Source organism: Aedes aegypti, chromosome 3 (genome assembly GCF_002204515.2).
Source record: "Aedes aegypti strain LVP_AGWG chromosome 3, AaegL5.0 Primary Assembly, whole genome shotgun sequence".
NCBI classification, from domain to species: Eukaryota; Metazoa; Arthropoda; class Insecta; order Diptera; family Culicidae; genus Aedes; species Aedes aegypti.
The window spans coordinates 201,894,259-201,920,655 of NC_035109.1; the positions used below are offsets into that span (position 1 = coordinate 201,894,259).

The window sequence follows — 26,397 nt, forward strand, 5'->3', positions numbered from 1 at the left end:
AAGCCGAATTTGCTGATCAAATTGCCAACAGCGCACTGCAGTAGCACGTAGCAAATAACTGCTTGCAAACAAAATCTTACAAGTGCATTGATTACCTGGAATTTTGCGAATAATATTTTTTACTTTTCCGCGTTAAGCCTTAAAACTGGTTCTGGACTTAGGTTGGCGGCTTTTTAATTTTACTCCCATTTGACAGCCGCCCTCCACCCTTGGTTATTACCAAGAGTAATTTTGACAGCTGAAGAATCTATCCACGAATTGCTTCACAGAATGGCTCAAGAATCTTCAGACTAGTCTTCACAGCGTGTACAGTTCAACATACAAACTCCATGGCAACAGAAGTTTGTTATTCAGTGAAAATTTTCAAACGCGAACTGTGCTAATTGACGAGTTTCCCTATAATTTCTCTTAATAATCTATAGTTCTAAGTAATAATTCAAAGAATATATTAACCTTTAAAATATAATTTTAATTTCCAAATACTAATAGCTTAATTGATATTCAGTGATTAGCATTTAAGTGAAATTCGCGGTAACACCCAGCTTGATGGAACAGTAAGTTCGATCTAAACACTGCTTACTTCCTGAATTAAAAATGTTGCATTTTTTTACAGATCATACATCTTATCAATAATTATAGCGGGTGTAATATTAGTGAAGAAGCTGACGAAAAGAAACCGTCAACGTCGACGACGTCGTCCAGCTTATCGTGTTCAACCTTATCTGAGGCAACGCAATACGAAAGGCCGATATGCCGTGGACGTAAGTGTTTATTAAAATAAGCAATGATCATTGGAGATAAGATGAAAATGCCATCTCTTTTTAGTTTGAAGATATGATGATAAGCCCACATCTCTTCACCGAAAATTTCAACATGACTGTAGCACAGTTCAACGCTTTATACAGCATGGTAGAGAACAAGTTGTCCCCGAAACGGAACACTCGACCATATGACACTATTCCTCCAAAACTTAAATTAGCTATCGTTCTTGAGTAAGTACTGCAAAAGAAAAAAAACTCCATGCGGACGATGGAACAAGATGACATTCAACAGATTTAATTATTATTCGTCATCAATAACGTTTTCATGGATCAATTATATTTTTCGTTTTTACAGATTCATGGCATCCGGTGATCTGCAACGGCATATCGCTTCAACGTACAGAGTCAGCAAGCAATACCTTGGAACAATAATAGACCAAGTATGCAATGCACTGATCGAAGTATTGCAATGCACTGTGCCGCAGTCGTCTAAAGAACAATTTTTAGAAACCGCTAATGGCTTCAATTCAATTTGGAATTTTCCAAATTGTGTAGGAGCTATTGATGGCAAACACGTTGCTGTCAAAGCTCCCTACAATTCTGGCAGCATGTTTTACAATTATAAGGTATATAGATGTCATTGTATTACCACATATAAACAGATAACACACTTTGAAAAAATGAAAAAAAAAACATCGTCCGGATTATGTACTTACATACTTGCACCCTCTATAATACACAGCACAGTCTGAAGCAAATCATTTGCAATCGTACTTTATGTTATGTTATAGTTGAACTTTTTTATCGATTCGATCGATTGTTATATCTGTTTGTCTGTGCTACTACTACTTTTTAGATGTATTCACCTAAGGTCCTAGTAATATTCGAGCAAATGTCTAAACTGGAAGAGCAGTTCCATATTAATCAACCAATCAAATGAAACACATCTGTGATTTTTAATCTCTATTTGTCGATTTTTAACGAGAAAACAGATTTTTGTTTTGTCATTCGCTTTTTACTTGGGCCTTAACATATAGAAATATGCAACAAATACGATCGCTTATTAATTTTGTCTTTTTTTATATTATCTTTCAGGGTTTTTTCTCGTTGGTGATCCTTGCCATATGCGACGCGTCATACAAATTTACATTTTTAGACATAGGAGCATACGGCAGTGAAAGCGACTGTAGTGTATTCAGTGAATCAAACTTCGGAAAAGATGTTTTGAATGATAGGCTATGTTTCCCAAAAGATGCCACGTTGAATGGAGTAAAACTTCCATTCTTCTTCGTTGCTGACGATGCTTTTCCACTTTGTAAAAGAATCATGAAGCCCTATAGTTCGAGAGGATTTACAGATGAAGAGAAGATTTTCAACTATAGATTAAGTAGAGCCAGACGATGCATTGAAAATGCATTTGGGATTTTGTGTGCAAAATGGGCTTGCCTAAAAAAAAACTCTTTATTGTTCATCAGATAGAGCTCAGAAAATAATTACGGCATGCTGTCTGCTACATAATTACCTAATTATGAACAAGTCCAGAACATACTGCTCACCAGTAGATGTAGATAGATTAGATTTGGATGGGAAGTTAGTTGAAGGAACATGGAGATCAACTATGGTCAGCAGGACAGAATCTATGTACCACTCACGGTTGCCAACACGAGTGGGTCGAAATTCAGACTATGGAAAGTATATGAGAAGCATAATAAGGGATTACGTGAATTCGGCACTTGGCTCATTGCCTTGGCAAAAGAAAGCAGCTTTTGTTTCATGAATAAAAATATTGAAAACAAATTATTCTTCTTTCTAAGCCACACTATAGGGAATCGATGCTGGTCATGGACTGGTCATGCACATATGGAACACTTTTTTCATAGAAACATCTATTGGCAGAACTTCATCAGAACGCTATAGCGAAAAAAGAAAGAGAATAAATCTCAGTTGCTTTCGAGTCCATTAGGGCGTCTGTACCAGTGATAGTGGCAATAGTAACGGGTTGAGGAATAAAAAATCAGGTTAACTTCTGCGTTCATGAGTCCTCTCATGGCGTAGTGGTTAACGCGCCCCAACTAGAGATCGGGGAGTCGTGAGTTCGATTCTCACTGAGAAGACGTGTAACTTTTTCGCAAATCTTCACATCAATTTGTCCATCTAATCCAATTGCAAATTATATGTAATGTTTAGCTTTTTCGGTAGTTGTTAAACTTCCACTCGGCTGGTTGGCCGTAAACCACGATTCATAATTAAAACAAGTAATAAAAAATCGCCAAAAAATAACGGAAACTCGTTTTTTACATCTGAATACGTCATTCGAAAGCTTTTTTATTATATTTCACGTAAAAAATAATCTTAGAATGATAAAATCATTAAATCTATCAAAAAAGCATTTCCTCCATTACTGGAACACGTTCCAGTAATAGTGGTATTTGCTAACTTCTGTTTCTATAATAGTGGTTTACATTGATTTTCCATTGAGACTCACTATTATAGGAACGCCCCACTATAACTGGTGCAAAGGAGCAAAAAAGTTAAGGATTTTAATTGTTTTCTACTATTTCCTTACTATTTCACAAGATTTTTTTTCACACATTCATATTATTTTGACAATGTCCATGTTAGAAAAATACACATAAAAATAAAAATTGGCTATAACACGCTTCAAACAGCACTACCACTATTATTGGTACACACACTATGACTGGATCAGACACCTACTAGCAATGAGATCCTATATTGGAGAGTATGATTGCGCGAAAGTTATGCTTTCATGGATAGATTTCAAATTAGAGATTTTCGAAGCTACAAAATTTGAATCTTACCACAGACTCCTTCAAACAGTACATATGATTAGAGGAGGATCATTTAAAAAACAACTCTAGAGTCAACGAATGCCCAATTTGGTACATGAGAATCCTAATTGTTTAATAAACCATTTGAAAGTGTCGGTAAAAGTTTACTCACGTAATTAACAAATAATTCACATTGCCCAGAAACACCAAAAAAGCGATTGTGGAGTCAATGTGGGACCAATTTGATCCATTAGTACTATGATTCAGTAAACAAATCATTAGGTAAACAAATCATCCGCCACGAGAATTCGTGGAGCCGATTCTATAGTTTACTATTTTGGGCAAATTATCAAAGAACCATAAACCATTTTAACGTTTGCTCAATTATCATGATACTTACTGCGACAGCATTCATATCTATATAAATAAAAATGGAGTGGTGTTTGTATGTCACGAAATGGCTTGAGAACGGGACAACCGATTTACACAATTCTTTCACTGTTGTTTTCTTGAAGGGTTCCGTCGTGTTCGTGCGACGAAAAAGTTTAGAGAAGTTTTCGGGAAATTTGGTAAAACGGGAGAGTACTAATATGCCATTTTGTATGGAAGGTATCATTGACATCTTCCAACAGCCTACTTGATGGCAAGACGAAGTTTGCCGGGACCACTAGTTTACAATAGTTCTTCCAAATACAACGTCAACTTCGACTACTTCCTGGTCATCTTCCTTCATGGGTTTACCATCAATTCCTAGCGCAAGACTCCGCCTGGTTTGAATTTGATTTGCATACCGGATCTTGCAGATCTGATGGTCTCTTTACAGTTGTAATCCCCCGGTGAAACATGAGCGACTGGCTAAATCTGATCTTCTCGGCTACAATTGAACCGCAAAAATCACTCCCAACGCACCCCAACTTCACGCACTCCCGCATTTTAAATCATATTTTACGCAAGACTTATTAACTCTTACACCGCACACTATTAACAGACATTTGTAGTAGCGAAAAACAAGTATTTAAAAAAAATTGCCTTCTACCGGATTCAACCGATTCAACGAACTGAAAATATTTTCAACCTTGATCGCGGCCGGGAGGAATCCGTTGTTTACTCACGCATGTAAAAATTGAAAAACACTGAACGTAAAATTCTGGATATTTTATCTTCATTGACGGGCATTGGTTTTTCTTAAACTCGCCGAATCTTTAGAAATCTTCTTAATCTTTTGCATTGATTTTTAAAATGATTGAGCACAGATATACAGACGTAACAATTAAGAAATTCTCATCGACCACTCATTTAACGATCATTTCAAATTTGCTATGTTTCAAATCTCAAATTGGAGATTTGCCCTCAAATAGACTCACACCTGAAAAATTTTGTCACACCAAAATATTGTGCCAGACATCATATATTGAATGGCATCGTAGCTAACAAAACCAACATATAACGCACACTTTTGGATTTTGCATTGTATGCTAGATGCGTGCTTCTGCTAAATTGCCGTATAGACTGACATGTGAGTATTTGTTTTTGATGTTTCACAATATCTGCAGATTTTGTAGTACTAAACAATATTGCGCATTTCTGTCACCACTGGACTATCGAAGTTTTTACAAGTGCGGAAACGCTAATAAAAGTGCGCAATTGCATCAAATCGGGTTGGTGTCTTCGGGGACTTATTCTTCGTAAATCAAAGAATAAGTGCTCTGAAGACATCAACAGGATTCAATGCAATCCCGCACTTCTATTCAGTCTTTCGCACTTATGAGGCCGCACTTCGCAATCCAGTAGTAATACGTAATAGTAGTAGAAAACACAATATTTCGTGAAGCATACTGACCAGACGATGGTGGTGTGAACTAATATTAATAACATTTGTTCTAAGTGTTACGCCTGTTTCTTTGTGGTTTAAGCAGGTCCGTCACACTCGGGCTCAGATTGGGTACCACTTCTAGTACTGCATTTGGTCCCTCGGTAGTAGAAAAGGTACCCAAGTTTGACAGATCGCAGTACACTTTGAACGGCATTCTAGATTACCTTATGAGCCATAAAATTTTGAGGCAACTGCAAGGGACATGGGGTCTTTAATTTGTCTTTGGTTTAAGTGTCACACTCGCAGTGAAAAATTGAACTCCCCACACATTATTCATTGCGAAGCAGTGTACGTAAGTCAGCACTTTAATCATAAAAGTTATCAATAATTGCATTCAATTTTATAAAAAAAAAAACACGATCTGGCGTATTCACCGAGAAAAGCCAATAAGTTTTCATAATATTACTGGCGAAAAGGCCTCCCCAAGACTTAGGTCGGTTCTATTTGTATTGTTACGCAAACATCGGTCGGTTTGGGGATGGTACACAAGGGCTTATTCACAAATTTTATTATGTATCCGGTAGAAATCAAGACCAACATTTATTTTTAATTATTGTTTTCTCGGGCCCCGTGCGTCGCAGCTAATATTTGAATAGTGCGCCTGTGTTCATAAAAATCGTAAGAATGGCAGCGCCACACTAAAAACTGATTTCAAAATCGCGCGAGTTGAGGCGCGTCGCGAGTCCTCACTGGCGGCGATCCGGTTTGGTTGGCGGTGCGACAATATAAGGCTGAAGGGGATGGGTAGGTGTCCTCGTGGTGTTACGGCTGATACAAATTTGTAAAATATTCATACAAAAAGTGTTACAAGGGAAGGGTGGGTGTCGAAAATGGCCATTTTTATCGTTATGAAATATGTGAATAAATTGTTATGTCACGCTAAACTTCAAATTTTTTGACCCCCTCCCACCCCTTTGTCACACTTTTTATATGAGTCCTCCGAAAATTTTGTAAGGCTTGTCAGGCTTGGCTCGACCCCCTCCCCTCTTAGAGCGTGACGTAGTTAGTGCATGACCTCTTTTCGTAGAGGATATAATGCAGGTTAAAGGAGGACGATGATAGCTTACTACTGAAACGGAAATAACAGCCGAAAATATTCACCTGGCCATGTTATTGACAAAAGAGAAAGTCGATGGAGAGACGCATTTCAGATAAACATAACGCTAAAACTTTTCAATAAACTTGAGCTTCTATTTTTCTTGCAAATTCAATTATCTTCAAGTTGTTGAACAGTTTTACAAATGCTGAAGAGGGCTATGGAGAAATTCAAATAAGACGACGATTCGCTCGAATCCTTTCCATTATGAGTGATGTCATTTCGAAACAAACTTCTTCTACTTCCTGAGGAGGAAGCTGCTTCAGCATCCGATCGATATTTGCCAACTGAATGTGGTGGGTCAACCTTGGCACCAGGGGTTGTTCATTGCGGGATTGGGCCATGGACTCTGCAGTACTCATTTGGAGGTCGATCAATCGATTCAAACCTGTCGTGAGTTCGTTCACTTCTTCGTCATCATTATTTTTGGCTTTTGAACGATCCGAAGGCCGAATTTGCTAAAAATAATAAAAAATAGTTGTTTAAAGATAAAATCTTTTAAATTTTTCGTTCGGTGTACTTTCGGCGAGTCGAGTTCAATCTAAACGCGAACCTTTTTCTGAATCAACATTTCAGATCCTACCCCCCGAAAATAGTCGAACTTGAATTCGAACCCTCTTTAGTTGACATTTCTCGAAAACTTATTCTAACAGACTCAAGTCAAAAAAGTATACAAACTTACTTTATCGATTCTACGTGTTTCGCAGACGAAATTCTTCACGTTGCGCTCTGAACCAACTCGATTTTTCACTTTTAAAACGTTTAATTTCCGGATTTACAAAACGACGAAAGTAAGATTCTCAACTTTCGCAACCTAACCACTACTTTCGCCGCCCCGCTGCATGGAGAGACAAAGTGACTTAACCACGAATCAAAACAAAACACTACTTGAGCTGATTTTACACTGGAAGAAAAACGTCGAAAGTAACTGAATAAATCGGCTTATCATTTTGTAATATATTTTTTTGTGGGAAATAACAGGAACTCCCTAGTTTTTGAACGCGAGCTTAATGTATGCAAAATTTAAGCGATGTACACGGCGAAAAAAATTAAAAAGTTGATTATTTTTAAAACAGTTTTAAAAGTCAGGTTGTGATTCTTCTGAATTAATTTTCTCAAAACCTGAGACGAGACTCGCGAAGACGGTCTTCTTTTTCTGTGATTGCTGAGTTTTTTTCTTATTCCACTTTGTGCATATCAATTATGCGCATGCGCATACCAATTATGCGCATGCTGTTCAAATCTTCACATGAACCTCTCAGCAAAAAATGATTAAGTTTGCATCACATCGAATCATAAATAGCCATTTGAGTGAAATTTCATGCCAGCAAACGTAGCGGACATTAGAAATAATTAATCTTCTGCTTAGATTTATCAGCAACTTTGGAAAAAACTGCTCCGCCGACTGAGGTTTTTAATAACAGTTTACTTTGAACACAATACTTTTCACTTTTTCAGCCATAAAAACGGTTGGCTGCATTTGACGTTTCGTGAGAGGGGAATCTGGGCTGCATATGACGTTGATATTTTTCCTCTTCGCGAGTCTCTCTCAGCTCAAAACCATATGAAAGTTACTTACGTCGATTTGAAAAAGTAATCGAGATTTGATTTAGGATGTGTGCGCTGTTTTTAATTTTTGACTTTTATTGCGAACCATGTTTCCAACACGGTGGTTTACGAATACCCTTTTATGGGTAAAAATATACTCATTTTTTAAAAGCATAGAGATCTGTCAAAAAACGGGTAAAATCAGAAATATATAACGGGTAAATAAATACCCATTGTAGTCAAGCTACTGCCGATTAAAATTGGGTGTTTTAAAACCCATTTAAGGGTGAAAAACTAGATGGGAATCATTTTGCAGCCTGCAGCTGTGCGCTATCCCAGAAACAAATTATTTATAAATATTTAATTAGTTTTAATGTTTGTGTGGTTTAGTGTGAACAATTTCAAGGAAGCGGTAAGTAAAACAGTATATAAAATTGTTTATGTCAATTTAAAATGATCAGAAATAATTCTAGATGTTCCCGTTTATCCTGCAGGCAGCACATGATGTTATTTGAGCTGTTCGTCATATATGGATATGGAGGACTGATTAATGCACTTAACAACAACATTAATCTGTAATAAATTTAGTTGGCATGTAAAATATTGAACTTGCAATAAAAACCATTTGTTTTTCGACAAGTTTATTCCAAAGGTCGTTATTTTTGTGTTGAAGTGATAATTATTGATTTTCGCCATTTGCAAAAAGGGTAAATTTTTACCCTTTTTGTGCCGCGAGGGCGATCTGCAAAACGGGTAAAAAATACCCATCCATTGACAGAAACCGCTTTTACCCGTTAAAGAGTAAACCGTGTTTACTCATTAAATGTGGAGAGGCACTTCTAGCGGAAATGGGTGAATTTTTACCCTTTAAAGGGTATTCGCAAACGACCGTGAAGATGCTCATTAGAAAAAGTCGAAATAATGTTCGCAGTAAACGTCAAAAAGAAAAGAAGTTCGACACCGTGCACAGTTTAGTTCGAATACACTGTAAACTCGGCATTACCCTTTAAGGAGTAAAAAATGCCCATTTTTTGCCGATATATGCAGCTGTCAAAATAATGGGTATTTAACAATTTCCAATAATGGGTATGAAGTGCCCTTTTACATATACCGTTTATTTACCCTTTAATGGGTGAAAAAATCCTTGGCAACAATCGGTAGATATATGCAGCAGCCTAAATACTACAAAGTTTTGTTCTCATAAAAATACAATAAGTTCGAAGAAATGCAGAAAGGTTCAAAGTAGGTACATAAATTGCCTTTTTTGTATGTTTTATTTATTATCCTATCATATTTTGCAGGATTATTTTGCTGCTGAGTACATTCCGCATTCCCGAAACCTCTAGTAGCAGTGGCCCCATTTTCCAGATCAACAACTCAGTCAGATGGCTCATTCTCCTGCATTGGAGCAATAATAATACATCGTAATAAATATATTGAATAAAATGTATTACATTCTCGAGATTTCATTGTTGATTATCCTACGAAAAGTAATATAAAAATTAAATTATATTGTCATCTTAAAAAAGAGTAAAATTTACTCTGTTTCTCGTGAAAAAATATTTGGATAGAGGGTAAATTTACTCGTTGATTTGACGTACAAGCCGTTTACTCTTTAATGAGTAAAGGCCCTTTACTCTTTTTATGAGTTAAACTAGTTTCTCTCAAAGAGGGTACTCTTTTACCCTTTAAAGGGTACTTTGGTGTTACAGTGTAGAGTGTCAAGCTAGAGCAGAATCTGAAGATTTAGATTGTTTACGTTCACAAAAAATCGTTCGCCGTTCTAAACATGACGTAGAAGTTAAAACGAAATTCATTGGGAGAACCTGTTTTAAATTAGCGTCAGCGTTGAAATAGATACTTACATAGGAATAATTCGAGGTGACCCCAATGTTCAGTTCATCGGCTCGTCATCGGTTCCTGGTTCGGTCCCTTCCACCACACCACCAACCATTTGTGGATTGGGCACCCCGTCAGTTGTATAGGTCCTAGAATTTCAATATTAAAGGATCATGATGTGTCTAATAGAAATTCTAATATTACAGGTTAGTATCAACAATTTTAGGAATCTAAAACTATTGGGTTTGATTCAGCAGTACCCCATGTACTCACAGTCTTCCACCACCACCACCACAGCAGTAATTCAATATGGTAAGGGCCCATTCACAAATTTCATAACGCTGAAGGGGGTGGGTGGGTGTCCTCGTGCTGTTACGGCTCATACAAAATTTGTAAAATATTCATACAAAAAGCGTTACGAGGGGGTGGGTGGGTGTCGAAAATGGCAATTTTTAGCGTTATGAAATTTGTGAACAAACCCTAACTATTTTTCAAGTATTCCAAATGGCAAATTGTGTGGGGAAATTGAAGAAAATTTGATACATAATAAATAACAAAAAGCGGTGGTATGCAAGTTTGTGAAACCGCATATATGGAGGGATTAGTGTAGTATTGTTTTATAATATTTAGTGTAGTCCATCAAAATGGCAAGTTCGGGTTGGTGAAAAAAGTGCACGTAGGATCGTTCTGATGACTTCGACGCACTAGTTCAGCGTTAGAACAGGTCCGTCGCACTCGGGCTCAGATTGAGTACCACTTCTAGTACTGCATTTGGTCCCTCGGTAGTGCAAAAGGTACCCAAGTTTGACAGATCGCAGTACACTTTTCACGGCATTCTAGATTACCTTATGAGCCATAAAATTTTGGGCAACTGCAAGGGACATGGAGGTCTTTAATTTGTCTTTGGTTAGAAGGTGAACAAGGGCAGGGAAGACATCAGACCGTTCCGACGTAATCCTGCACTTCTTTAAGGGAGTGGGGTGGGGGTGGCTTGTTAGGCTGTTAGTTAACAATGCAGTTTAACACTTACTTCCTTTGCTTGGACTTCTTTGGCAAGAAGTCCAAATCATCAGCAAACTCCCAATCAATTTTTTCGCTGCAGGATTGCTCAGGCAGCGGTACGCCACCCCCACTACCTGACTTCTTGTACATTGTTTTCTGGCGGTATCGGTGGCTTTCGCGTAGAGCAATCCACGCCGTTTTACATTCTGAACCTACAACGAAAAAAAGAAAGATTAGGATATTTCAAAGTTGTGGCAAAACCGTTAAAACACAAAAACGCCTTACCGGTTCTGGATAACTCTTTCGCTATGTCTTTCCACGCTCTATCCACAGACAAACAGACGTAACACTTAGAACAAATCTCGATCAAAATCATAGTCACGAAGACATATACGCCCAATGCTAAAATCGGTGTGTTTGGCCGACAGGCCAACAGATGGCGGTAGTGTGTAAACGTCAAACACGAACAAAAACGACGCGAGCGCTGCAGGTGGCGGATAAGCCACCTACAATATTTTTGAATTGACCGTTAAAAAGGTGGTCGATGGACAATGATGAGAGTGTGACGTCTGTTTGTCTGTGCTCTATCTGTCGCATTGGTATTCGCATGATCCCAATGCGACAGATCCCATAGGACTGGACGTTTTTTCACCTCAGCGATCAAGGCCTTTTTGTCACTGTCGGTGAAAAACTGCGTTCGTCTTGTATGTGGGCGTCCACGTTTCCGCTTCTGGGTTGGCTTGTCTGGTTTCAGCGGCTCTTCTTGAATAGTTTCTGTAAATGGATTACCAGCCGAATTACCTGCCGTCATTGGATCCTCCTGGTCCTGGGTATCATCGGTGAACGGCGGCTCGTATTCGTCAAGGAATTCCACTTCATAGAAATTCATGCTTGATAAACAGGCTCGGGCACTTCAATGACACTTTTTTCTATGTCGAAAAACCCAACAAATCTTCGTTGCTATGGTAACAGTTTTCAACAAAAATATGTGTTGAAAGCTTCACATTATCCTTCATAGTACGTAATTTAAATTTTTGGCGAAGGCTACTTTTCAGCAGCGTACTGCTAAAGAAATTAAATTTTCTTGAGCATTTCTTGCGCAGGATGGATTTCAATGGGTCAAGAATTTTCTTTTGAGGTGCATACTTCGCTTGAGCGTGGCTATAACATCTTTTACCGTCATTATATAATATTATATGAACCGTTTTCGATGTAGAACGAAACGGTGTGTTTTCTTTGCCTTCGATATATACTGTGGTGGCAGCAAGGACAACGTCAAGACTTGTGGATGCAGAGATCGTGAGTTCGATTCCAGGCGGTGGCAGATACTTTAATTGTGGTGACGTTGGGAACATTAAATTCAGATACTTATGATATAAATTCTGGAAGCTGTGAGACAGCTTGGAAAAATAATATTTATCGATAATACAGCGAAGCTGTATAAAAATTATTCAACGGTTGCGAAATAATTGAGAAAGCGCCTTCCGAAGATGTTACACAGCTACATGTCGTATAACCTGTGGTATAACTGTTAATTTAGAGCAATGTTCAATATGAATAATAGCTACCAACACAGCTTAAAAATAGCTGAGTAGATTCGCCAGATTTGTTGGTAAAAGGATCGCATAGAAGCTTTCGTTCGTATGTACAGCGCCTTTACCCAGCATGAAGCCGTATAAAGAGGGCTTAGAGAATGTTTACATTTGCACTAAATGTTAGTTGGGACCAGGTCCGTCGCACTCGGGCTCAGATTGAGTACCACTTCTAGTACTGCATTTGGTCCCTCGGTAGTGCAAAAGGTACCCAAGTTTGACAGATCGCAGTACACTTTTCACGGCATTCTAGATTACCTTATGAGCCATAAAATTTTGGGCAACTGCAAGGGACATGGAGGTCTTTAATTTGTCTTTGTTGGGACGTCTCATACAAAATTGGTAAAATATTCATACAAAAAGCGTTACGAGAGGGTTGGTGGGTGTCGAAAATGGTTATTTTTGGCGTTATAAAATTTGTGAATAAAAAACCCTAATAATAATTTAAATTAGTTTTGTGACAACAGCGCCACTAGCGTTCTATCAGGTCCGTCACACTCGGGCTCAGATGGTCTTATCCACTGGTGTAATAAACTTACTCGGTCGAAGAATTTCGACACTAGAGCGGGTCCAGATCACGTGGGGATCATACGGGAGCGTGCCCCGCTCAAGTGTCACAATTCTCAGACCGAGTGAATTTAGTACACCGGTGGATTAGACCATTGGGTACCACTTCTAGTACTGCATTTGGTCCCTCGGTAGTAGAAAAGGTACCCAAGTTTGACAGATCGCAGTACACTTTGAACGGCATTCTAGATTACCTTATGAGCCATAAAATTTTGAGCAACTGCAAGGGACATGGGGGTCTTTAATTTGTCTTTGGTTCTATTACTAATATTTAGAAAATTACTTCAATTTTTCCTTTTATTCTTCTTCTTGGCATAACGTCCCCAAAAGGTACTCAAGTTTGACAAATCGCAGTACACTTTTCACGGGATTCTATATAGATTTTGGTATATTGCCTTATGTGCCATAAAATTTTGGGTGACTGCAAGGGACATATGGGGGTCTCTATTTCGTCTTCGGTGCCACGCTTTAAAAGCAAGGGTGGAACTGGCGGCTCTTTACTGCTACCCCAACGTGTCGCTGGTTCTAAAAAGTAAACAACCATACAAAATTCCGACCAAACAAAGGTGAAGGCGTAATCAATTTTCTAGAAAACATCCATTTTGGGAATTAAGCCGAATTTGCTGATCAAATTGCCAACAGCGCACTGCAGTAGCACGTAGCAAATAACTGCTTGCAAACAAAATCTTACAAGTGCATTGATTACCTGGAATTTTGCGAATAATATTTTTTACTTTTCCGCGTTAAGCCTTAAAACTGGTTCTGGACTTAGGTTGGCGGCTTTTTAATTTTACTCCCATTTGACAGCCGCCCTCCACCCTTGTTTAAAAGCTGGAATCATGCTGGGAGATGTCGTTCAGTGTGAAACTTTTGCTGAGTGTAAACAACTAGTACCTCAGTAATTTCACGTCACATTCTAGTACTGCTTTGAAAACTGACATCCACTCACTGTCAGAAAATTTCTCTCAAAATGCGCGTCCATAAATACGGACATTATTTTGTTCATCAGAAATTGAATTAGGATGTTGATTTAAAATCATAATATTTGATTCAAATCACCAAACTATATTGTTATAATTTTAAAATTATTTCTTTTTACTTGATAGAAATATAATTACGTTTTGCTGTTAGTCCACAAAGTTTAGACAGTTGACTCAAGTATTCAAGATTGGAATGCCGTATTTAGTGTTCGCCATTCTGTCTTGCTTTTCAAGTGTCGTCATCTTTGATCGTCATTTCCTGTGTGTCACAGTTGCCAGCAGTCGTCAGTCAGTCAGTTCTCGATCGGAGAGTGCCAAGAAGAGCGAGTACGCGTTTTTCGGGAGTGTGAATAAAATTATGTGTGACTGTCACTTTCTCGATTGAAAAAAATTTCGGTGAACGCGAGTTTCGTCTTTTGTGTCCAATTGTGCAGGAAATAATATAACGGGGACAGAATCAATGTTCCAATAAACGACGCGTAACATTGCGATAGTTGCGATTAGTGTAGTTTTCGTTCCGAGTTTGGTCCGATTTCGAGTCGATTCGTGGTAGTTCTAGAAAAGCAGCAAGAAGCAGAAGGAAGCATCCGTGAGAAACAATCGCAGCAATAATGGCTGGACAAACGATTAACGATAGGCTTCTGGCCGCGAGACACAGCCTGGCGGGGCAAGGGCTGGCCAAATCCGTCTGCAAGGCCACAACCGAGGAGATGATTGGACCGAAGAAGAAGCATTTGGATTGTAAGTCCTATTTAATACATTTTTTGACTAATGAAAAAAGTGCCAGCGCGTAACTCTTCTGCTGACATTTTCTCTGCGCGTAACGTCCTTGATGATGGACATAAAAAAAACTGTTTGCTCTCGCTCTTAAAACTCGGTCAAATAAACCATACATTGCAATCGATATCGTTCTTCCCTTCGGCAGAACTTCCCGGAGCCGAAATGTTACATAAAAATGATAATTCTGTGATGTGTGCATCCCAGAACCACAAAAAATAGTGTCCAATCGGAAACGCCCAGAAATGTTTACAATGATAAGTTCTTTGGCTTTCTCTTATGGGCACGATTTTCTCCTCTCTAATACATTGCATTGGTTCTTGATTACGTTTCGTTCAGCAATGAGTTATTTAGTAGGAATAGACATCTGTTCAGTGGTTTCCAACATTGCTTTTGCGGTCAATTTTGAGGGTCACCGGTTTTTAATTGAGTCATTTATGCTTGGCGCAGCATTTGTTTCTGGGAGTTAGTTTTTTGATTTTAATATAGTCGCAGTCATCTTCCACTCTATGATTGAATTGTCGATAAAAACAAACCCAAATCAAATGTTGATTTCCATACTGTGCCAAATAAAATCATATTTATTCGACAAAATTTGTCCAATGGATGTTTTACCAGTCATGTTTAATGCAGGTGATCAATTCAAGTCCACTTTCAGAACCACGTATTTGGTTCCAAAGGACAGAGTTTTTTATTATTAGAAAACACGCTGAAATAACACTGTTTCAGAAAATTGGAACTCATAAAGTATGAACATTCTCAACGTATAGGGGATCTTGACCTCACCTAAGCATAACATGTAAAAGGTTTACGTATTTTCTAATAAACTATTGAGCCATTTTGAGTTTTGTTAAGTAACTGTGGTATTTAGTTCCGGGATATACATATTTTTAAGATAATTATTTTCTTGTGGTACAAAAATGTAAATTTTCAGGATACTCTCATCATACGAAATATAAAATACAACTGTTTCGTAAAAGTAAATCTATCGGAAGCTAAATGTAAGTATTTACAACATTATGCTGGAACTCAGGTTCAGTAACAAAGTTGCTCTTTTTGATTTCGGAAGTTCGAAGCTTAATTTTTGAAAATCGTAGAGGGTCTTTGTGCGATTTCTTAAACGATTTCAATAAGAATTCTGAAAGGATTCTAATGAGCATCTTGAGGAAAGCTGAAGAGAGAGTCCTGAATGGATTCTGATAAAAATCCAAGAAGAATACTAATGGAATTGCTAGATGGTTTCTGATAAAAATCCGCACAGTATTGGAAGATTTCTGAAGGAAATCCTGATAAAATTCTCCTGAGAATCTTGGAAATTTTATTATAAGAATACTGTTTGCTTGTTTCATTCACGACACTTTACACACACCAAACACTGTTTGGTCCAAACAGGTGCATTCGTGTTTGTAGAGACGCCAAAACTAGTCTAGGGGAAAGTGGGGCAGTTTGGCCACCTTAAGAAAATAATGTCGTACGACGTACGTGATAATGAATTACATTACACGGTGTGCCAGAAACCGTTATTAACAGAAAAAAATGTCCAAGAATTTGGCACCCACCATTCGAAAGATATATCACTCGAGCATCTTCTCCGTGAATTTTAAAATATTCTAACGAGGGAATCAAAAGTTAACGTGATTTGAAAGTTTTGAGCTATTTTGGAAGGGAAATTCACATGCTTGTGAACATTTCCCAACGGTGCATCATTACTAACTTGTAAACCAGCCAAATTATCACCTGCTTTGCATTAAGCATTCAAAACATGGGATGTTCAAGCACCTTCTCTGCAAATTTGAAATCATTTGGTCGAGAAAACCTGAAGTTACAGTGATTTGTATTTTTATGATTATTTCTATGAAGTTTATATTAGAGCTTATATATGTGCCTTTGTTATGAAAGTGTACATAATTTACAAATAACAATGTCTATTGGACTGACCCTCGGCATTCAAAAGATACAGTAGTCAATTATCTTCGCAGTTAGTTTGAGAATATTTAAACAAATAGACAACATAACTAGAGTACTTTGAAGTTTTGGAGTAATTAAGATTTTTTTTTCAATCGTCTGAAATAGTGTTGGCAACACGCATTTAATAATTTCGACACAAATTAACTTAACAGATTTGCATTCAACTTGTATCTTTCATTGAAGAAATCCAATGCTTCATTAAATCACAAGCAAATGGGTTCGTTTTAGTAAATTTTGTTTCATTTCCGCGCGTTTGGCGGGGCAGTGTTTCCTTATGGGCTATGGCCCAAATAAGCATATTGGTGAAACTAAATAATTTGAAAGTGGCACCTTGTTGCTCAGTCGAGTTTGGATTATCAACTGGTGAGATCGTTTTATTCTAGTGTTTTAAATAAGCTAAATATGATGGTTCATATTTTATCCATGACAGCGAAGGGGATACGTTTATATAAGTGTTTGCTCAATTAATACCGTACACCCCCGTTAATTTGAACGATACCTCATGCAAACCATCGGGGTTTATTTTTAATTTGAACATCTAGTTCCATTCCACTTTACTCCGTTCCATGAGCTAAATGACGTTTGAACCATTTTTAATCTGAACGATGTGCAAATTAACGGGGTAAAAATTAAAAAGTGTTCAGATTAAATGTGGTCAAACCAACGGGGATACCCGGTAGTCAGTAGGAGTTTATTGTAGAAATTAGCCTTGTTTCATGTTTTGCAAAATATGTAAATGCAACAAGTCTTATATTTTGTTTGGTTCCTTGAATTATTCGTAAGTGTCGACTTTTCCTTCACGCAGCGAACTGGACTATCGAAGTTCATACATTTTGCCTTATGAAAGATGGAACGATTATCGCAATACGAACGCTTTATGTATCGTTTCAGCATCACTCCACATCAAGGCGTCGATAGGCGCGGAGTGTACGCACGAGCCTATTGATCGCAAGGTCCTTGGTTTGATTCCAGGTTGCCGCAAAAACTATTTTTGTTTTCATATTTCGGTTTCATAAGGCAAATTTATGAATTTCAACCCGATTCCTTGTGGCGAATTTTCATAAGGGGATCCTATGTTTATCGATAGTCCATTTGCCTGAGTGTTTGATACTGATAGATTATTTTTTGGATTGATGCTGCATGATTTGCATCATGCAAAATCTTTGAATGGTTCGTCATCAAAGGTATCGTCATATTGATTCTTCAGTCATGTTTTGGGCATAAAAAGGGTTACTTATTCATTATGTTGTTGACTTCATTATGTTTTGAGGGAGATATAACAAGGTATAATCAGAGAAAATGATGTGATGATCCCTAGGACTATTGTAATTAAGCGTTTTGTTTACCAAGACGAAACTTTAATATAACCCCTTCCAATTTTTCAAACTACATTGGCTTATCGTGGAAGTGCAGAGGATTCCAACGGCTTCCTCAAAGATAGTAACACGTAAATATTTATTCCATAACCCCAATTGACCTGTAGTCGGACGCAGCAGTACCGCGTTCTGCTTATTACAAGGAATGAGAACTCCATTACTTACACACTAAGAGTGGTGTGATCAATCCTAAGTAGCATCCGTTGGTTCCTTGTGCATGTATAGTTGCTCTTGTAATAACGGAGAAGCAACAGTAGGCGGTCATTCACGCTATTAAATCACATTGATCAACATATTGATAAGAATTTGTTGCAATTAGTAGTGGTTGGAACATTGAACATGGTAATTTAATAATCAAAATATACTTCCAAAACTTCAAAATACTTTAGTTATGTTGTCTCTAGATAAAGTATTCCCGAATTAGCTGCAAAGATCCTTGAATAATACATCTTTTAAATGCCGAGTGTCAGTCGTATGGACATTTTTATTTGTAAAATCTGTGCATTAATATAACAAAGCCATAGAAAAGCTCTAATTTAAACTTCATATAAATAATGGTAAATATACAAATCACTGTAACTTCTGATTTTCTCAACGTAATGATTTCAAATTTACAGGGAAAATACTTCGATATCACATGTTTTGAATGCTTAATGCAAAGCTGATGGTTACTTGACTTATTTACAAACTATTAATGTTGCACCGTTAAGGAATATTTATAAGCATGTGAATATCCCATGCACAATAGCTCAAAACCTTCAAATCACTATAACTTTCGATTCCCTCGTTAGAATATTTTCAAATTCACAGAGAAGTTGCTTGAATACTATATCTTTCGGATGGTAGGTGCCAAATTCTTGGACATTTTTTTCTGTTAATAACGGTTTCTGGCACACCGTGATTATTTTTTTCAAAGAAATCAATGATTTACAATGTAAGAGCTTATTTATGGTTAACTAGGATGTTCAGATGCTGACGGGGTAATATGAGAGTTTTTATTTATATTTTTTTTATGCAATTTTCTTATACATTTTTATGATAAAATTAAAACATCGTTTACAAATAGATCAAATCCTTTTATTTAAGAAACCTTTTAGGATTTAAAGGTAAAGCAATTCATACGTTTGAATGAAAAATAAGAACAACATTTTCGCTCTTACATAGAACGAATAACGAACTCAAAGCACTCACTTACGGCAAGTCATACAGGACTCTGCGCAAAGTTTGTGAAACCAAATGTGGCATTTGCTACACTTTTCCCAATCACGTCCATTTCCTGACGAACTGATGCATATACCGCAAGTTTCACATAGTACATCTTGTACAATCCGGATTTCTTTTTGTTGACGTCTTGTCTTAGGTGCGCCATGAGGACGCTTTTTTGAAGCTCTTTCTGATACCTTCAGCTACTTTATTTCCTTAGCAGCTTGCAGTGATCTTAGAGCATTTCGGTATGGGCTGGATGTCAGTTCTTTAGATTTTTCCTTCTTCCTACCACTTTTTCGTTCCTTCAATGTAATTTTGGGAAATGGACGAATTGCTGTTGGTCCTACGGAAAATGACTTGTTTAGCTGTGTCGAACGCTTTGTTGGAATCCCCGTAATTTTCTTGGTAGTGATGTCAACGTCATCGAATCCTAGAAATGGTCCATCTTCGTCGTCGGAATGGACGTCACACTGGGAACCTTCAACAGTGTTTGACAGTGTTTTCGTTAGATCAATTGTTGCGAGGCCATCATTAGCACCCTGAAACTGTTGTCGGTTTTTATCCTCCGTAGCAGTGTTGTTCAGACTCATTTCCCCGAAAATAACATTTTCCGAACTACGAAGCCACGAACTACTACAACCATGCTCTATCCTCCTAAGACAGAAAAGCAGATGGTTAAGCTTGAGTACTGCACACAAAATCGATCAATTTTGATCCCAGAGAGCCACAATTCAAGTTTCGGTGAAATGAAATGAGTGAGTAAGTGAGTGCGAATCATTTCGACGAAACTTGAATTGCGGCCCACCGAGATCGAAACTGTCGGATCCCATGTGCAACACTCAAGCCCAACCACCTCCCCCTCCATCTCAGGAATACAACGCACAGTTATAACAGTTCATGGCTTCACAATTCGAATTTCGGGGAAATGAGTCTGTTCAACACTGCTCCGTAGTGGTCTCATTACTCGAAGATCCACCGTTCGCTGTCAACGGTATATCCGACACATCAGCGGGTGCGAAGTCATCGTCCGTAAACACTGCTCTGTTGAAAGGTGCGATGCCGGTTTTGTTGAATCCGTTCACTGCAACAGAAGCTGATGTTGAGCGAAGGTAAGCTTTTCCAAACAGTGCACTAATTTCATTCAGTGTGTTGACCTTGCATGGATTCATTTTTAAATACTTCTCAATTACTTGAGACAAATTAGTTTTAAGAGGTCCCATGAAGCTGACGTCAAGTGGTTGAAGCCTGTGGCTACAGTGGGGAGCCATGGAAACCACCGTTACATGTGAACGCTTGGCTTTATCCAGGAACTCCAAGTTCTTTGTGTGGGATGCGTGTCCATCCAGTAGCAGCAACACTGGACTCTCTGCTGTTGGTCTTGTATGGGCCAAAAAGTGATCCAAACACGCAGTAAAATCGTCAATGGTCATCCAGCCCGTAGTATTACAGCTGAATAGTGTTTCCGGTGGTGCTCCCTTTTTCAGTTGACCCATCAGTCGTACTCTAGGAAAAATAAGCATCGGTTGAATGAAGTGTCCTGCTGCAGACATGCATATGCAAGCCGTAGATAGGACTCCTCTATCTGCCGAAGCAATACATCCAACCTGACGCTTTCCTTTTAGGAAGATAAATTTAGACGTTCTTGTTTGAACCTGGAGGTTTGCAAAATATCATTTATCAATGTTTTATAAGGTTAAGGTGTAAATAGAAACTTACGGTTAGAATCGACGTTTCGTCAACGTTATATATCCTGCTCGGAGGGAACCTAGTGTTGTCGAAAATGTCTTCCAAAATATCTTGTGCTCTAGCAATAGACGTTGGTTCCGGGGATCGTAAAGCCAATTGAGGATGTCGTTTGCAAAATCCGCAAGCCCAATCGTATCCTGCAAGCTGTGTTTTGCGACTGAACCGATGCTAAATGTGATTCTTCTCGGCCAATTGATACGCAACGCTCGTCAAATCTCGAAGAGAGAGGCCATACAGGCGTTTGTCCATGTCCAGTAAGTACTATTACTATTAGGTCCTCTTCTTGCTGTCGGGAAAATACTGTGCCGGTTGGCATTGTATTTTCACGCACATCGTGTTCCGGACATCGCAAGTATCGATTCAATGTTTGGCGAGGAACACCGTACTCAATAGCGGATCTATTTTTCGAGAATCCTTGCTGATTAACTGCGTTTACCGCCGCACGAAGATTCGTTAACGACCACTGTTTCTTTTTGCCGACACTTTTGTAGCACCGAACCATTATTTCTACTTAATTTTCGCGAAAAACTTCCAAAAATATAGACCCACGTTTGCTTGTACGTATGTAAATAAACTCAACATTATAGGTTATGGTGCCGTTTGTCATGGCGATGACACCCCACAAAACGCTGCTCATTCTACCCCGACGTAACAGATAATTTTAATTTGTGTTATTTTATGTAAAAATAAATATTTTTGAATAACTGAATATACTGAAGCATCCAAAAAATGTTCAGCATCATCATAGTACATAGCAAAATACAAATAAACTAAAACATAATGAATAAATTGATATTTTTAATGCCTCATTTGATATAAAAAAATGCCTTTTTTGCGACGCATTTTTAAACACTAAAATATTTTGTTTATCGGTTATTGTTGAAATTGAGTTATAAGGTAAAGAATTAAATAGTATTGGTTTTGAATTATGTTATTTTTCTTGTTATCAGTGCAAACAAACTATTGGCCATTTCACCCCATTGGCGAAGTTACCCCGACGCCCCCTACTTTTATGCTGTTCAGAACAATAGTGACATTTATTATCTTAGCCACCTCGAGACTCCTATGTCCCAGCCTACTACATCCATCCGGGAAATCCGGGAAAGGCGGGAAAACCCGGGAATTACAATTGACCGGGAAAATACGGGAAAAACGTGGGAAATTTTAGGACACACCGGGTAAAAAAATTTTGCCAAGCGATGTACGACTGAGTGCTAGCTAGAGAGAAATAGTTAACGGTTTCTGGTATATGTTTAGTCAACAAATTGTTGGTTTCCAAAAGAGATTATTTATTTATTTGGTTTTACATCAATTAGCTTGATAAAACCTCGCCAACAACATTTCGCCAATTCACTCGGTTTATAGCCGCTTCTCTCCATCCTCGACTGCGACCCACGCTCTCCAGGTCCTGGTGCACCTGGTCAATCCACCTAGCTCGCTGCGCCCCACGCCTTCTTGTTCCGGCTGGATTCGTAGCGAACACCATCTTTACAGGGTTGTCCGGCATTCTTGCAACATGCCCTGCCCAGCGTATCCTTCCAGCTTTAGCTACTTTCACGATACTGGGTTCGCCGTAAAGTTGAGCGAGCCTGTGGTTCATCCTTCACCGCCACACGCCGTTCTCCTGCACGCCGCCGAAGATCGTCCTTACCACTCGGCGTTCGAAAACCCCAAGAGCTTGCAATCCTCCTCGAGCATAGTCCACGTCTCATGCCCGTAGAGGACTACCGGTCTTATAAGCGTTTCGTACATCGTGCATTTGGTGCGGGGGTTTATCTTTTTTGACCGCAGCTTCTTGTGGAGGCCATAGTAGGCACGACTTCCACTGATGATGCGCCTTCGTATTTCCAGACTAACGTTGTTGTCAGCCGTCAACAAGGACCCGAGGTAGACGAACTCGTCCACCACCTCGAAGGTATCCCCGTCTATCGTGACACTGCTTCCTAGGCGGGCCTTGTCGCGCTCAGTTCCGCCTATCAGCATGTACTTTGTTTTCGACGCATTCACCATTAGCCTGACTCTTGTTGCTTCGCGTTTAAGACGGGTTAACAAATCTGCCACCGTTTCAAATTTTCTTCCAATAATGGTGTCCGTGAAGCAAAGAAATATTCCGGATCTCGTGAAAGTTATGCCTCGACTGTTAAGTCCGGCTCTTCGCATGACACCTTCAAGTGCAATATTGAACAACAGACACGAAAGTCCATCGCCCTGTCGTAGTCCCCGCCGACTTTTTTCACAAGCATCGGATTGCATTGCGGTCTTCGGCAATGTTGTTGTGTCCCAGGCTAATGGCCATGTTCTTGGAGGCGGCAAAATCTATCAGTCGTGGGCCGTTCTCGTTCGTCAGCCGGTGCGCGCTGAACTTTCCGATCGTCGGTCTGAACTCCTCCTCCTGGCCAACCTGAGCGTTCAAATCTCCTATGATGATCTTGACGTCGTGGCTTGGGCAGCGATCGTACCCGCGTTCGAGCGGCGCGTAAAATGCGTCCTTGTCATCATCATTGCTTCTGGAGTGTGGGCTATGCACGTTGATTATGCTGAAGTTAATCGGCCACCACCCGATCACGCGCCTTTGCTTATCTTCCATCACTATAAAAGCTGTTCCCAGCTCACGTGTGTTGCCGCAGCTCTGGTAGATGGTATGATTACCTCTAAACGTTCGCACCATCGAACCTGTCCAGCACACCTCTTGTAGGGCTACGATGTCGAAACCGCGGACATAACATATGTGGAACTTTGAAGTGAAAGCGAGTTCTAATCTTGTACCCACTTCCAGCTGCCGGCAAGTGGTATATCTAGTATAAAAGACACCGAACTGTCATTGGCAATGGAGGAGTAGACCAATTGCTGCAAAGATTGCAGACATTAAGATCAGAGGACTTCGACAACGTTGGGATTCAATGTCTGAAAACAAAGCACATTTATTTTTTCATGAAATGTAAATGTTTTCTGTCATCCTTTCGAATATTCATGTTTCATAACCACAGACTGTGTTTTTTACATGGGGTAAGACACTCATCAATATTGGTATTAATATCCGTTAATACGGATTAATATATATTATTTTTATGATATCATCGAGTTACCTACGATTTTCCTAAAGACATTTGAAAGAAGTATCTTGAATTGAGGTCAATGGTGGGGGTTTATAAACAAGAGGCTATGGATCGTGGATTGTATGTCTTGCCGATCTGACATACCATAGGAGACAAATTGCATCGGAATCGAGTTGTGGAATGGCCCGAAAATCGTAGAAAGATGTGGGGCATTGATGACAATGGAGCTTCACTGAATGTGATGCATCGTACAAGGTGCCAGTCTCCTTCTAGCCAGACTACCAGATAGATGTTGGCATCAAACAGTGTGGTCTATGTTGCATCGAACAGATTTCTCATATATTTTGCTCTGATGATCTGACGATAAACACAACTTGTTTTTTTTTCATATAAATAATCAATTTGCCTTGGCAACTCCGGCAACAAGCAAACAGCAAAACTCCATGCATACTTGATAATCTTCTCAATATCAATATTAATATAATTAATAAATATTACTATTTTAATACTGGATCTAGTGTCCTGCCCCATGGTTTTTTTATTTTCGAAAATAGTATTTCTTATTATAAAAGTTCCTCTTTTATTTCGTGAAAAAGATTATATTTTCCAAAATCTTCCCATTCACCTAAAAAAAACTTTATGCTAGTTAAAGCATAGATACATTGACTTAATTTTGTCGGATATCAGTGGCATGAATTTAATTCTAAATTTGTTTTAAAAATACTTATTTCCATTTCCTTTGTTGCCGCTCTGGATATATGTTATTTTTGGTTCGCTTCAATATTACGTCGATTTATGTATTGGTGGTGTAATTCTTTTGACATTGCGATGTTCTTATACCAGCAAGCAAATATTAAAGTGGGGGCCACTTTTAGCGCTCGAGTTCCACTTATGTTATGTGCCGCGGATCTTCAGTTCATCGGAGAGTATGCGTGTGCTTCCGATGAAGTTGAGAGATTTGCAGTTCCACGTACCGAGCTTCCAATCGCTAGTCTATTTCCGTCGCTGTAATCTTTGCCGATTGTTCCGGTCCGTATTCTCTCGTTGACGTTCCTGTGCTGATGTGTTTTTTACGGTTGGCTTGCAGGGCCTGACACCAACCCCCTAGATTTCCGGAGGACCATTCCCCCTAAATGTTCAAAGGGCCATAGTGCGCAGTTTAGCTTAGAGTCCTTCTCTGGCACTCGGACGATGATCAGCCGCCCCTGACATGGGCAAGGCTGGTAGCGAGTCACTTTTTAGTGACTTGGTCACTTTATTCAAGCCAGTCACTTTAAAGTCTCTTTTTTGAAGCCATTTCAACTAAAGTCACTTTTTTCGTCAAAAAGTCACTTTTTTCAACTGTTTTGAGCTAAATTTTCGGGATAAAAAAAATTTGAATCGGCCTTTTTTAATTCAGGCTAAGTTCAAAGTAAGGTCATCACCAGAACAACTTCATGTCAATATCGAAATACAGGGTCCGTTCGATTTTGGCAACAAGCTCGTGAATTTCGTGTTGCCAAAATCGAACGGTTATTTTTGTTCACATTTTTTTTAATTTATACTCCTATGTTGCAAACGATTAAATTTTTGACCAATTGGGGGATGCCCATAAACAACTTGACCAAAAAGGGGGGAGGGGAAGGGTAGAAGTTTTCAAAACATTTTTAATACATTTTTTTATTTGTATGCACCGTCGACATCGACCAAAGACCCAAACCCCCCCTCCTCCTCCGCATCCATGGAAAATAATATGACTACGACGTTAATGGTGAACCCATCATAAACCACGTGGTTTATTTTGAGGGGGCGCGAAGGGTGTTCTGGGTTCAGACCAAAGACAATAATTCATACAAATTAAAAAAAACTACATTACAGGCAGAAGACCATTAGGAAGGGGGAGGGGGTTGAGATTTCCAACAATGAGACCACATGGTTTATAGACAGCGCTTTAAATACTAAAACATAAGGGGCTGTTCATAAACTACGTAGACACTTTGGGGAGGGGGTTGGCCGATGTCTACGGCCCATACAATGTTTTTTTTTGTATGGACAAAAGTGTACTAGGTATGAGATTTCCAAAAATAAATGGTCTGCGTTGTTAACGGACAGCCCCTAAGTCATTTAAAACAAAATAATACATACTTTTGATTTGAAAGAAAAAAACGGTGTTGCCAAAATCGAACGGTATGTTGCCAAAATCGAACCGTGCCAAAATCGAACCGTGCCAAAACTGAAC

The 26,397-nt window shown here is 38.8% G+C and overlaps 2 protein-coding genes across 10 annotated transcripts in view; both read left to right on the plus strand.

Moving 5' to 3' along the window:
- The first annotated feature begins 382 nt into the window (after window positions 1-382).
- On the plus strand, window positions 383-2,789 carry LOC110679452 (putative nuclease HARBI1). The gene is made up of 5 exons (XM_021854045.1): window positions 383-554; window positions 614-761; window positions 826-992; window positions 1,117-1,387; window positions 1,857-2,789. Exons 1-5 carry the CDS (start codon window positions 547-549, stop codon window positions 2,238-2,240), a joined length of 978 nt encoding a protein of 325 aa, XP_021709737.1. The 5' UTR covers window positions 383-546; the 3' UTR covers window positions 2,241-2,789.
- An 11,533-nt stretch (window positions 2,790-14,322) lies between these two features.
- The window catches only part of LOC5578822 (phosphatidylinositol-binding clathrin assembly protein LAP), a 43,210-nt gene continuing 31,135 nt past the window's right edge, over window positions 14,323-26,397 (plus strand). For 8 of the 9 annotated variants that reach the window (XM_021852615.1, XM_021852618.1, XM_021852619.1 and 5 more), the window contains exon 1: window positions 14,323-14,791. In XM_021852615.1, coding sequence (XP_021708307.1) covers window positions 14,662-14,791 — 130 coding nt within the window. In that variant the 5' untranslated portion in view covers window positions 14,323-14,661. The remainder of the gene's footprint in view (window positions 14,792-26,397) is intronic. The other variant, XM_001663991.2, reaches the window with a different exon arrangement.